Source organism: Apus apus, chromosome Z (assembly GCF_020740795.1).
Source record: "Apus apus isolate bApuApu2 chromosome Z, bApuApu2.pri.cur, whole genome shotgun sequence".
NCBI classification, from domain to species: Eukaryota; Metazoa; Chordata; class Aves; order Apodiformes; family Apodidae; genus Apus; species Apus apus.
In genome coordinates this window covers 31330083-31343137 of record NC_067312.1, presented here as the reverse complement: position 1 = coordinate 31343137, position 13055 = coordinate 31330083, and the positions used below count along the sequence as shown (strand labels likewise).

Below are 13055 nucleotides of genomic sequence, written 5' to 3'. Positions count from 1 at the left end.
TTAGAATCTCAGCCTTTCATTAAGTGCTGAATTTCTGGTTTTCTGTTAGACATAATTCAGATATGTACAGGAAATTACAAAAAAAAATTAACCTTTGAGAGGAGTTGAACTATGCAGTGTTCTAGCATTTGACATCTAGCTTGTAAGAACATCTCACAGCAGATTTTGCTGTGTTACTCTTACCAGATACCAGGGCATCAGCTCCTGGTATCTTGCTTTGATTCCCTTCTTGCAACATCAGTAATCCAGTGGTGCATTATACTTAAACTTCATTAACAATTACAGCTCTTGTGATTCAGAAGGTGCTGTTAAACACAACAAAAGATGCACTGTGTGACAGATGCTTGATTATAGTAAAAAAGATGCACTGAAAAATATGTTGCAGCAGTGCTAACATACACCATACCTTGAATGCTCTGTTGTATGCCAGCAGCCTGAAATTAATGGTGTTTTATTTTCTTTCTCCCATACCTTACTGTCTTTTAAAGTTGTTATGCCTCAAATTGTGATTGCTTAGAACAAAAGAGAAAATTCTGCCCTACTCTAACTGTATTTTTATCTTCTTCTTATCTGTTTCACAGGCTCTGAAAATACTTCATCTGAAATTTCAGACCGGAGAGACTCGCGGTGGCTTCTAAGCCAGTGAGAGCAAGGCTGCCAAAGCATGCTGGTGCCAGACTTTGGGATGATGAACGTAGTCAGGCCAATGGTGGTGCTTCTGTGCTTGCTGCTCTATGCTGATGCTGAAAGTAAGCTTATTATTAATATTTGCTTAGGTCTTGGCCATGATGAACCATACTGTTTTCAGCTGGTGCTCACTAAATGTCTCAGAGTAAGTCTCCTTTGGAGTAATTCTTAAAATACTGCAATGCCCTTTCTGGAACACAGCTAGTATTTGTGAAAGGTATTATATATGTAACTTTCTTACTATTTTTAGTTTTAATGACTATTTTCTTAAGCAACTAACAGTTCCTGCACAGATGGTAGAGACAATTGCCACAAAGTTGTATAGCCAAAACAAAGACTGACCTTTCTTACCAGACATTGGTCAAATCCCTTAAAGACATCTGTCATTCTTTGAAGATTTCTTTCTTGAATTAGGTCTAAATTTTTTTTTTTTTTTAAAGTAAAAGACACCACCCCCCAATTAATATCCAGTCCAATTAAAATTTTGGCACTTTGTAACTGTCACAACAGCTGTTCTAATGTATTATTTCCGACAGCTGTTGCAGACTACAGTATCCAAACAAATCAAGCAGAACTGACAACTCAGTGACTGGCTAAAATGTGTTACGATCCAGTGAGGAAAGGCACCTATGTTTACTTGTACTGGGGAGGAATTGTTGGATTTTGATCAGCTAGTTTACCTATTAATGGGAAGATAATATCTTCTTTTACATTAAGAAATAATTAGGTCTGCCTTATTTACATGCGTTTCTTCTCCCAGCTGTCCTGTATCTTGTTGCAGAAGTAATGTGCAAATGAGAAAAAACATTTGCTTTCCACTTGTTGACATGCAGGTTTACTACAAGCTGCAAGTTGACTGTTAACATTCACTTGCTTGAGGCATATTTTCCTGTTTAATCTTGCTGACTCTGTGCAGATGCATAAACAATCAATAACTTTGTTCCAGTTCTGACTTTTGAAGATGACTGTGTTTTTCTACACATCTGTGTAAGACAAAGAAGCAGTTGAATAACATAGAAACACACAAGAATTAAAGCAGTGTCAGTAAGGTTGGATAAATCGGTTTTCCGTAAATGCATATTGAAGAGCTCCTTATCACTCCACTTATCACTTGCACTCTACATATACTAAATTAGAACACTGAAAGAGATACAAAATCCTTCTACTTTCATGTGCAATAAAATTTCTTTCTTTCAACTGTAGCTCTACAAAAAGTGAAAAAAACATAAAAAGAAGAAAAGGACAAAACATACATGTTTGTCCAGTACTGACAGCTGAGATTCTTTGGCCTCTTTCCAGGTAGATAATGACCAGCTGGGATCATTGTGTCTAAGCTGAAGCCAAGGACATTTTAACACTTTAGCCAGCAAATAACTGATTGGCAAGTGGGCCCATATGCTGGATGTTTCTGCAGTTGTAGTGTACCACACATTCTAAAAGTAAATTCTGTGTTTAACAAACAGACATTTATAATCTGGTTGACTTTTTCTGCTTCAGCTAATGGAATGTCCAGCTTCTTGTGGGCAAATTGTGTTTTTTGGTTTTGGTAAGACCAATTTTTTATCAGTTTGCAGAAGGACAGTCAAAGCACAGAAACTCCTTTCTTGGTGTTGTACTTGTGAGAGAAAGGTACATAGTTTCTGTGAGCATGTTGCATTGAACAAAGGTTCCCTCTTTCATCATCATTCTCTGTGGGGAAGAAAGAAGTTCTTCTGAAGGTTAGCATGGAGTTTACTTCAAAATTGGCTGGTGTCCTAATACGGTTTTTAAGGGCGTTTCCAGATTTGTTTTTCTTAAACTGCTGTATTGCAATTATAAGTCTTTCTTTTATTTTAAATAAAATGAAACAAAATAGAAGTCAGCTGTTAGTCTTTGCTGGCTAAGGCTAGGAGGACTTCATGGTGTTGCTAGAAACTTAGGGAATGTCACATGCAGAGTAAAGGCTGTAAGATGCACAAATACCATATTTTTGTGTGAGTCACTCTCAAACAACAAGATGCAGTCTTAAAAGAAACTAGGAAGATAAAAAGTATGTATTAATACTAAGTAATAGTCATTACGTAGTGTTTTCAAAGACAGATTCTTAAGAATTGTATTATTTACAGTACTAGTATTGTCCCTGTAGTGTCATCCACTACCCATTGAGCAAAAAGCCAGTTCACAGAGTTGAGATTCACTTTAATATCCATTTCGGCACAGAAGAGCAAGATAGTATTCCACAAAGCAAGTTCAGCTTTCCAAAGCACAGGTACTACTTTTATACCCAAAAACATGAGAAAGAACTTTATCTCTTAACATTACTCTATCACTGGCACACATGATTGGTCAACTCATTCCTCACTTTCGTTTAATGTACCAATGCTCAAGAAATCCACTGCATGTGCTTGGGGATCTTGTTGTTAGCAGGGTTCCCTCTAGCCTGTGGGTGTGAAGGTGAGTATGTTACTAGCTCATTACTATGGTGAACCCAATTACTCAAAGTTTTTCCCCAGTGCTGAAGGCTATAACCAAGATAAGCTGAGAGCAGTGCTCCTTCCCTTCTCTTTCCTCTGTCATGCAGGCCTGTCTCCAGGCCAGGCTATTGACTGTGTGGGGCGTGTTTTTCCCTAACTGAAGTCTGGTTTTGTTCAATTCTTACTGTTACGCTGTTATCTAGGCCCTGTTTTTATTCTGCATGTCCCTTATGTTCTCTATTATGTGATTTTTTTCCCAGATTTTACTTATTTTAATTAATAAACTGGCATCACTAGTGAACTATCTTGACTGGAGAACAAAGCGAAGTTCTCTTAAAGATAACAGATATATTACTTGGGTTTCTTTCTATTCTATTAGTTTATGCCATACTTTCGTATTATTTGATTATTAATACTTTCATGTGATTATGTTAATGGATTAAGATGTCAGGAGTGCTGTTAATGGAAGTTGGAAAGGACTCATCCTAAATACCATCTTTTACAAATGCACGAATCAGTTTAATTTTGTGCTGGAGGAACTCACATAAAATAATCCTCTATTATTTTGTGTATTTCTCTTTGTAGTTAGTAGGTATTACTAGATAGAGTAACAAGAACAGAGAATAGCCAAAGATACATTAGGTTATCTTCTTGGAAGGACTTATAATGTTGCAATATCATCTATGATTATTACTTAGTATTTATTGAATCTTGTTTTTATTAGCCAATAGGAGAACAAAAAGGACAATTTAAAAATGCTCATGGATTAAAAAAAAAAACAAACAGGAATATTAAAAAAAAAAAAAAGAAGGTAAAATATTAGAAAGATCCAACTGAGAAAAGATGAGAATTGCTGTTAGAAACTTGGAACGAAAGCATGATGGAATAATAATTTCATTAACTATATATTTAAAAAAAAAACCCAACAAACCAAGAATACTGTAAGACAAACTCATTTGTGCTATGTACTAGCCCTGATTTTAGCTCAGTCTCTGCTATAACATTCCAGAATGGAGAATTGGCAAACAATTATGCTAACAAGTTATAGGTGAAGTGTGTTTGGTTTTAATGTTTCTGTTGTTCCTTAGGGGGACAATAGAGTTTGATAACACAACTTTCTAAGAACAGACATAAAGCTTCTCACCTGATAATTTAAAAATACTATTGACTTGTTTAGAATTTTGAAAGCTCTATTTCTGTTGGTCTTTCCTGTTTTTTGTAGTTGAGCATTTTTGCCATGTGGGTAGTGGTACTGTGAAATGCAGGAAGTGAGTGAATAGTTACATGGACTAGGTGAATATAAAATGGTCACTTTAAATAGTCAGGTTTTTATCTAATCTGGCTAGTTCTTATTTTTCACATAATGTTTGGAGTTGAAAAGGACCTTAAAGATCATAAAGTTCCAGCTTCCCTGCATGGGCAGGGACACCTCCCACTAGAACAGGCTGCTCAGAGCCCCATCCAACCTGCCCTTTAACACCTCCAGGGATGGAGCCCCCACAATATCTCTGGACAGCCTGTTCCAGTGTCTCACCACCATTACACTGAAGATTTTCCACCTGAGTTCTAACCTATACCTGTATTATTTCAGTTTACAACCATTACCCCTATAAAAAGACCCTCCCCAGCTTTCCCGTAGGCCCACTTCAAGTACTGTAAGGCCATTATGAGGTCCCCCCAGAGTCTTCTTCAGACTGAACAACCCCAACTCCCTCAGCCTGTCCTCATAAGAGAGGTGCTCCAGCACTTGGATCATTTTTGTGGCCCTTCTCTGGACATGTTCCAACAGGTCCACATCTTTCTTGTGCAGGGAGCACCAGAGCTGGATGCAGTATTCTAGGTGAGGTATCACCAGGGCAGAGTAAAGGGGCAGAATCACCTCTCTCAATCTGCTGGCCACACTTCTTTTGGTACAGCCCAGGATGGTGTTGACCTTCTGGGCTGCAACTGCACATTGGTGGCTCGTGTCCAGCTTTTGATCCACTAGTAGCCCCATGTGCTTTTCCACAGGGCTGCTCTCAAGTGTGACCTCCCCCAGCCTGTATTCATATCTTGGGTTACCTGGGCCCAGGTGCAGGACCCTGCACTTGCCCTTGTTGAACCTCATGATGTTCACCTGGGCCCACTTCTCTAGCTAGTCCAGGTACCTCTGGATGGCATCCCGTCCCTCTGGCATATCAGCTGCACCACCCAGCTTGGTGTCATCAGCAAACTTGCTAAGGGTGCTCTCAATATCGTTGATGAAGATACTAAACAACACTAGTCTCAGCAGTGACCCCTGAGGGACACCACTTGTCACTTTTTTCCATCTGGACTCAGAGCCATTGACCACTACCTTTTGGATGTGACCGTCCAGCCAATTCCTTATCCACTGAACAGTCCACCCATGAAACCCGTATCTCTACAATTTAGTGAGAAAGATGTTGTGGGGGACTGTGTCAAAGGCCTTGCAGAAGTCCAGATAGATGACATCCACTGCTTTTCCCTGGTTGACTGATGTAGTCACTTCATTGTAGAAAGCCACTAGATTGGTCAGGCAGGATTTGCCCCTGGTAAAGCCGTGCTGGCTGCCTTGGATCACCTCCTTGTCCTCCATGTGCCTTAGCATGTCTTCTAGGAGGATTTTATGGGAAAAGGCTGATCTTTACACATTAGCCTTATTTTCTGCTTATTACTAATAAAAGGCATGACTGAGAAATTGTATAAATGCACACAATTTGTGTAAATTATCGTAATCCTATTTTACAAGGTGACCTTTACAGTTGAAACTGATTTTTACAGCTTCATACATCCTTTCCTTCATTCCTTTTCTTTCCAAGGAACTATGGAAGGAAATGGATTTGAAAGAAAAGAGAAAAATCTAAGTCAAGATTTTGTTCACTTACACTGACTTGTTTGAAATTTAAACCAGAAGGTTGTGACACACCTAACACAAACGAAAGGGGCTTGTGATAGCTAGATGTCAACAAGATGTCTCCTGTATTCAACTCAGATTTGATTATTTAATTGCCTTAATCATATAGTGCTGAAAACCATACGGTATTTTCCTCTGTCTCTTAACCTATGAGATTAAAGTGACTATGATTGTGAGGTAATTAATGTGTGCAGGCTTTGAAGTTACATAAATGTTTGTATATGTATATGTAAATCATATGTTTTATGCTGTATGAATTCACCATATATGTGTTTACATTGCTCCGCATAACATTACATTAATGCTGTGAGCTGTAAATTAATTATTTTCTCTTTTATCAATCTGAAACAGGAGCTCAAGTGTCACAGTAACATTTTACTCTTACTCATGGCACTTTGTTTATTTGGAAGATATGCTGAACTTCCACAGATGTAGTTATTTTATGGGCTGAGTGGTAGCACATGATCAGTGAGACTTCTCTGTGCAGACACACGGAAAAGTACATCTTCTTATTGTACTACTAGGTCTTCTTCTGGATTTCCTGAGTACCTGAAGAAAAGTTCCTGCTGTGCTGGAGTTGGTCTGCCCTCCACTCTTGCAAAGGCTACTCCTGTTTGCATAGCTCTTTGTAAAAGGGTGCCAGACCATGCTGTTGCCAGAGTTCTTGAACTTCACAATTATTTCCTCTTAGTAAAGACAGAACACAGAAGATGAGATAAAGAGGACACATTTTTTGTCTTTTTTTTTTTTTTTTTTCCCTGTTTTACCGTGGAATGGCCATTCCTTCCTTTTTTTTTTCTTTTTTTTTTTTTTCTTCTTAATTTTTTAGTTGCTAGCACCGAGGTCTTACAGAAGGCATATAATGACATTGCCACAGTATGCTAACAATTTCTATATTCATTCTATCCATCTGTTGCCATAGTATTCTCTCCAGAGTAATTGCAAGTGGACATGGAACTCACTCTCTTCTGAATTCACTGTGAAGTCACTATGAATGGGACCCAAGTAGCAAGCATGCGTCATGCTTTTCAAGAAGTTCCCAATGGTAGTCCTTAGTACATCTTAGTACTTCTTTTCTGTTTACATACTGCCCTCACAGCTGAGGGAGGGAATGAAGCATGTTTGTTTATCTTCATCATAGTGAAAGACCCCAGATTCTGAATTGTGTTGGCACAGGCTGATAAACTCTCCTTTGGTCACGTCTCATAGGGGGGTAAAGGATGAAAATGCCAAAAAGCCCTTCCTTACTAGACAGGATATGTGTACCATGCCCCTTACATGTGCAACCAAAACTTGATTCTTACTGTTAATCCAGAAGCTAAGTTTATTCTTGAATTATGGTGGGAATATTACCTTTGCTTTTATACCTTTTTTTTGCTGGTAAAATGAAGTATTAATTGTTAAGTATAAGAAATGAAAAATCATGAGGAATATGGTGGGGTTTTTAGTTGGTATTTCTAGCATCTATGTGCACTTTGAGAGGATGCTACAGAGTTAACTGAGGGAAGATACTTGTTTAGCCTTCTTGTTTATAGAAAGCCAGTCTCTGCTAGTTCTCGTGTTTATCATTGGCTGCCTTGTTCTCAGTGGTGTAGATGACAACTATATTGAGAAAATGCTTATTTACATCTACTGAGAAATTAGTAATATCCCATTGTTTGTCATGAGAAAAGTACTATTTTTTTCTGGCGGAATAGTAACTAACTAGAAGCTTTCTATAGGTAACTAACTAGAAGCTTTCTATAGGTTTATCTGTTTGATAACAAGAATTATAAGTGTCGGACTCTTACATAACAGATTTTTTTTCAAATTATAGATTATGGTATATGATTTCTCTTGCTGCCCTCTATAATGACTCAGTGTAAAGGTAATCACTGAGCTCAATGAGATATATAAAATTTATAAGTATTTTTAAAATTGTTATTCCTGGTCTTTCTTAGTATCCCAGTTTTTGAAATTCAGGAGTTTAGTTTGTATTAATAGAATACAATAATTTTCTGCATATATTCAGCATCTTGCTTTTTAGTAATTTAATCAGTTCTCACAAAATACATCCTTTTTCTTCTCCACTCTGAGAAAGGCCTTGTCACTAACACTCCCAAGTTCTCCACTGTATCCAGTTAATTATTTTCCTTCATTCTTGTTTACATAGCTTCTGCTCTGACATTTTTCTTTGTTGCTTCTTTTGAGATGCTTTTTCAGAAGAAAATCCACAATTGTTTTCATTCAGTAGAAGTGGTTACAGCTGACTGTAAAGAGACAAACAGAAATACTAACTATAAACAAAACATTTTTTTGTATATTGCTTCTATTCCCAATTTTTTGATATATGAATAATGCTTAGTTCACTCTTCATCTCCTGTTGCATATGTATCAGTTAGCATCATGCTCTCTATTACTAAAGTCTTCACAATCTTCTCTAGACCAGGATCAGGAAGGGCTAAAACTTAATGCTGACAAGAGAGTGATTACTTTTAATGAATGTTGGGTTGATTGAGACAAATTCTTGTTTAAATAGGTCCTAGAGACAGTCAAATGGTATTGGTGAAATCAACCATAAGTCTGCTGGTTTTATGTCTTTTTTTTTTTTTTTTTTCTGTTTCCATTTGATTCCCTCATAGATTTTTTAAAGAACACCTGTTTTACCCTGCTAATACCTCTTTACATTTTTTCATGTTCTTTGACAAGTTGAAATGCATTCATGCAGTAAACATTGATATTTTTGTTTCTAAGCATTTGTCTATAACACTAAACTAACCAAAATAGATCTTCTGAAGTGAATAGCTTACATAAAGTAATTATAATAAATCTTGCAAGTGGACATATATGGTTTACTCTAAAAAAATCCAATTCTGGAATAGCTTCATAAACATGATATGCGGGCAAGCTGAACATGGAAATTATTTACTTATTTGGAAATTATTTACTTATTTGGATGTGTGCCTTTGGTAACTAGGAATAGATTTCTGTCATATTAGATTTAGATTTAAGATCTGACATCTTTAAAGGGATTATTTCAATTACTGTTTTCAATTATAGGCAGTAGCAAGAACTGTAAAATCAAAAGATACAATCTTTCTGTTCTTTATTGGTAATTTTTTCAGTATCATCTATCTTTATATCTTAGTGCTAAGAGGATCCATTTTGTGTAAGATTTTTTTTTATCCTGCTATTTCTTTTAATAATGGTGTTGCAAGAGAGTTTGAATGCAGACTGGATTTCCTGAAAAAAAAATAGCTTTTGATTTTGTTTCGTATCCTTTTTTTCAGGATTTTTTTATATAATCTCTGCAGTTCAACCAGAAGCCATTTTCCAGTTAATTTAATAAAAATTAGTATATACTATTGCAAGAGTTAATTTGTATTGCACTAATTAAATAAGATATTAAAATACATCAAGTAAATCACCCATCAGTTCTCAAAAGTTGTAGTCTTAGAGAAAAGTGAAAGAGCTAGTATACCAAACCTTCCTAGATGTATTAATTTTGCTCTGCAGCAAAGTGAAGGCTTTGAAATATATTTTATAGTTGAGATGGAGATTCAGAGGAAGTAAAAACATTATGAGATCATTCCAAACATACTGACTTAGTCACAGAAACTGCAGCTAATGTGGATGTTTGCATAAACCAGCATTTATCCAACCTTTATTTTTCAAGTCTTTATATTAAAGCAAATTTAATTCCAAGTATAGGCATAATTACCACCCTGTCTGCTTAACTTGCTTTCAATTACCAGCTATTAAAAGGACAAATGAGAGCTTGTTGGGGTATATAGTTTCCAATCAATAGTTTTTAAGGAAGTTTTAGGTTTATCTCCAAGTCTATAAATAACAAAGCGTTTAAAAATTTAACATCAACAAAAGATTTGTGTGTATTTTGTAAAGTGCAGATTCAAAATAATATATAGGTCACCGCCGCTTTGAAAGACAGAATAAATTGAACAACTGCAGAATGGCTCTTTCAAACGGTTTTGTAAGTTTACTTCGGCAACTCTGAAGGTCGCTTCTGTGTCTGTTTCACAGCTGCTATTATTTTAGGTAGTTGTAGGCCCCTACCTCTCAAAAGGGGAGTGCTGAACAGAGCTCTGTCGCAAGCCCTGGAGTTTTGAGAAGCCTTTGAGCCCTGTCAGCATTGCTTGTGGCTGACTGTAGAGGCAATGAAGTCTCCTGAAATATAAAGGCCCTACGTCTTTAAAATATCTGCAGTGGTCTCCAGTCTTTCCAGACACTTGTGAAATCTAGGCAAGGGAGTCGTTTTAATGGCCCAACAGAGCTGGACAAAACCACGTTGTTGAAATGAATGCTGTTAACAGAAAGTTTTTCTGGAGAAACTTAAGTAAGGGTAGCTATCTCACAGTATGCAATTCCCTGCTGTATCAGTAATGACCACTAGCAGACAAAAGAGTCATTAATATTCCCATTTCAGAACTGGCATGGAATTCCAAAGTGTCTGTTTGATAGATTGCTTAAGAACACGTCTACAAACTTTACAGGTTTACTGGAAGTGCATACATAGTCTTAATACGGGAGCAATTCTTGGGGGAAAAGGAAGGAGAAACAGCAATCTAAAAATTTCAGATTTTTTTAGGTTGTACCCAAAACCACAACAATGCTTTAGTGGTTTATAGTATTTTGATTCCTTATCTGAAGTTTGACCCTAAGTGCCTGAAATGGAGATAAAATCTCGATTGGCGGTATTTCTTTCATCAGTGAATTTCTAACAACAGCTTTAGCAAATAAAAAAAATAAATAATTGAAAATACATAGGACAATCAACATTCACTCTTGTTTTCACCCTGTATTTAAGGAAACTGTCTCTTCCCTAAATGACTGATGTATAGGTTCTCTCTGTCTTAAATAGACTCTGGTTGAAGTGGTATCAAGTCAAAATAATTAAAGAAGTAATTTTTAGTTTAAATCTTTCAAAGGAACATGCACAATTTATAATTTTTTTTTTTTTTCCTGTGGTGCAAACTAAATCAGTTTGATTGCTTCTTTCTTCTAAAGGAAGTACTACCTTCTAAAGGTAGTAATGTGAAAAATAAAGTTACAACTTGACTTTAAATTGCTGTAGAATAGGTTTAAAGATACAGTAATGTGTAAATTGCTACTGTGTCTTTCCCTGAATTACACAGGACTGTAATGTACATGTTGTGAGAAGAATAAATTATATATATATAAAAAAACTGTTAAAAGACAATTCAAAGTTGAAATTACTCATGCAAGATGAGTGCAATTATGTGGGAAATTGTCATTTCTGTTTACAGGAAATTCTGGGGCATAACTGTAAACAGCACTTCGGACATAGACTTGCTGTGCAAATAACAGAATTTCACAATGCATACCACATTCTCAATTTCCTTTCTAAAAATAAATTTTCAGAGCCTTTTCCCAGTGAGACTTTTGTTAGGAGAGAAGTTCAACAGAACTTTCAATAGATGTTTAAAATTTATTGCTCAACTAAATGTTTCTATGAAACTTAACCTTGACAGTGTCTTTGTTCTAATTTTTCCTGAAGAAGCTAATTTTTTAGTTACTATTGATTTTTAAAGCTCTCTGTGCTTTCCACCTCAGTTGCAGTTTATGGATGGAAGGGAGGCTCCACTACTGTTGATTTCTTTATTTTATTTTTTTTTCCTCCACACATGCAAGTGTGAAGAAGGATGAAGAAGTGACAAGGAAAACTGATGATAAATTTATCTTGGCAGGAAGGGTTAATTATATATGGGCATTTTCAGGACAGTCCAATCTGGGACATTTTTTTTCCTCCAAGAATTTTACATATGTTTTAGAAAAATCTACAAAAAGACTGTTGAGAACATTGGCAGGTGATACCTGGACTGGAGAGAGAAATAGTCACTTTGTCTCTTGTTCTAGTGAAAAAGCACACATTTTAGCACCAAGACATTCAAAGCTAAACAGCTAAAAATGAAAAAAAAAAAACATCCAAAAAACCTGCAGTTGAGAAGAGAGAGGAGTAGCTTTAAATGTAATGATTTTTAAAATAAACAGGAAGCTATTTGTGAAAAAAATCCCTTATGTTATGATGACGTAGTAGGGTCTAGCATTATCTTTTGATTGAAAAGTAAGGGTAGAATGAATGGGAGCAGGAAGGCAAATCAGCCCTACATATATGGGTCTAATGAGGCTCATAATGCAGTGCAAATGTAGTCTTGATTTCCCATTCAGAAAAGTGTGTTGAAATTGCAGGGAAGAATAAAACATGTATTCAAGTCTGGGAATATGCTTTATCATCTTTGGTGAAAGTTAAGTTTGTTTAGAAACAAGGTTACTGTTCAGATGATGTAGACATATTTACCTGTACAGAGAACGGAGGTTGCAATAGAGAATTTTCTGTAGTAAGTTCAAAGAAAATTTAACAATAATCTAGTAGCTAATTCTGAACAATTACATTGTACCTATTGGAACAGACTGCTTAAATCACAGTTTGCTACTCTATACCTAATATTTTCAGATTAAGCTTTGATGCATTTTATAAACACTAAACAAGATTCCAGACTCTGCAAAAGTGATGAAGAAAATCTATTTGTCTTTTTTTTGCTGTAAAAGACAGAACCAGTTTTAAATCTATAAATAATCCTGCCTGAGGAAATAAAGGAAAGGAGGAGATCATTGGATATTATATAAACCTTAGTTTACTCACACCTTGCATACAGTCTGATATACAAATCTCAAGAAGATACAACTGAGTCTGAACTGGAGACATCCTAGCACACTGTGCAGAGTTCAAGTGACTCAATAGGGCTTTTATTGGGGACTTGCATTCAGAAATACACATGTAGTATATAGTGGAAAATGCTATTCACCTTTTTTTTTTTGTAACCCTTTGTCTTTAGACATACTGTTCATATGAAGAAGTGTGTCATGTCCACTGACCTTTTTCAGTATCTGTGGTTAGATGAAAGTGATACAGAGGTTGTAGCATCTAAAGGTGTATGCATTAATTAAAAAAAAAAAAAAAAAAATCAAGCAGATAAGGATTT

General features: G+C 36.0%; 1 protein-coding gene across 33 annotated transcripts in view; it reads left to right on the top strand.

Annotated features, from left to right (window-relative positions):
• The window catches only part of PTPRD (protein tyrosine phosphatase receptor type D), a 397759-nt gene that overhangs the window by 86815 nt on the left and 297889 nt on the right, over positions 1-13055 (top strand). For all 33 annotated transcript variants that reach the window (XM_051642281.1, XM_051642270.1, XM_051642269.1 and 30 more), the window contains exon 2: positions 582-749. In XM_051642281.1, coding sequence (XP_051498241.1) covers positions 665-749 — 85 coding nt within the window. In that variant the 5' untranslated portion in view covers positions 582-664. The remainder of the gene's footprint in view (positions 1-581; positions 750-13055) is intronic.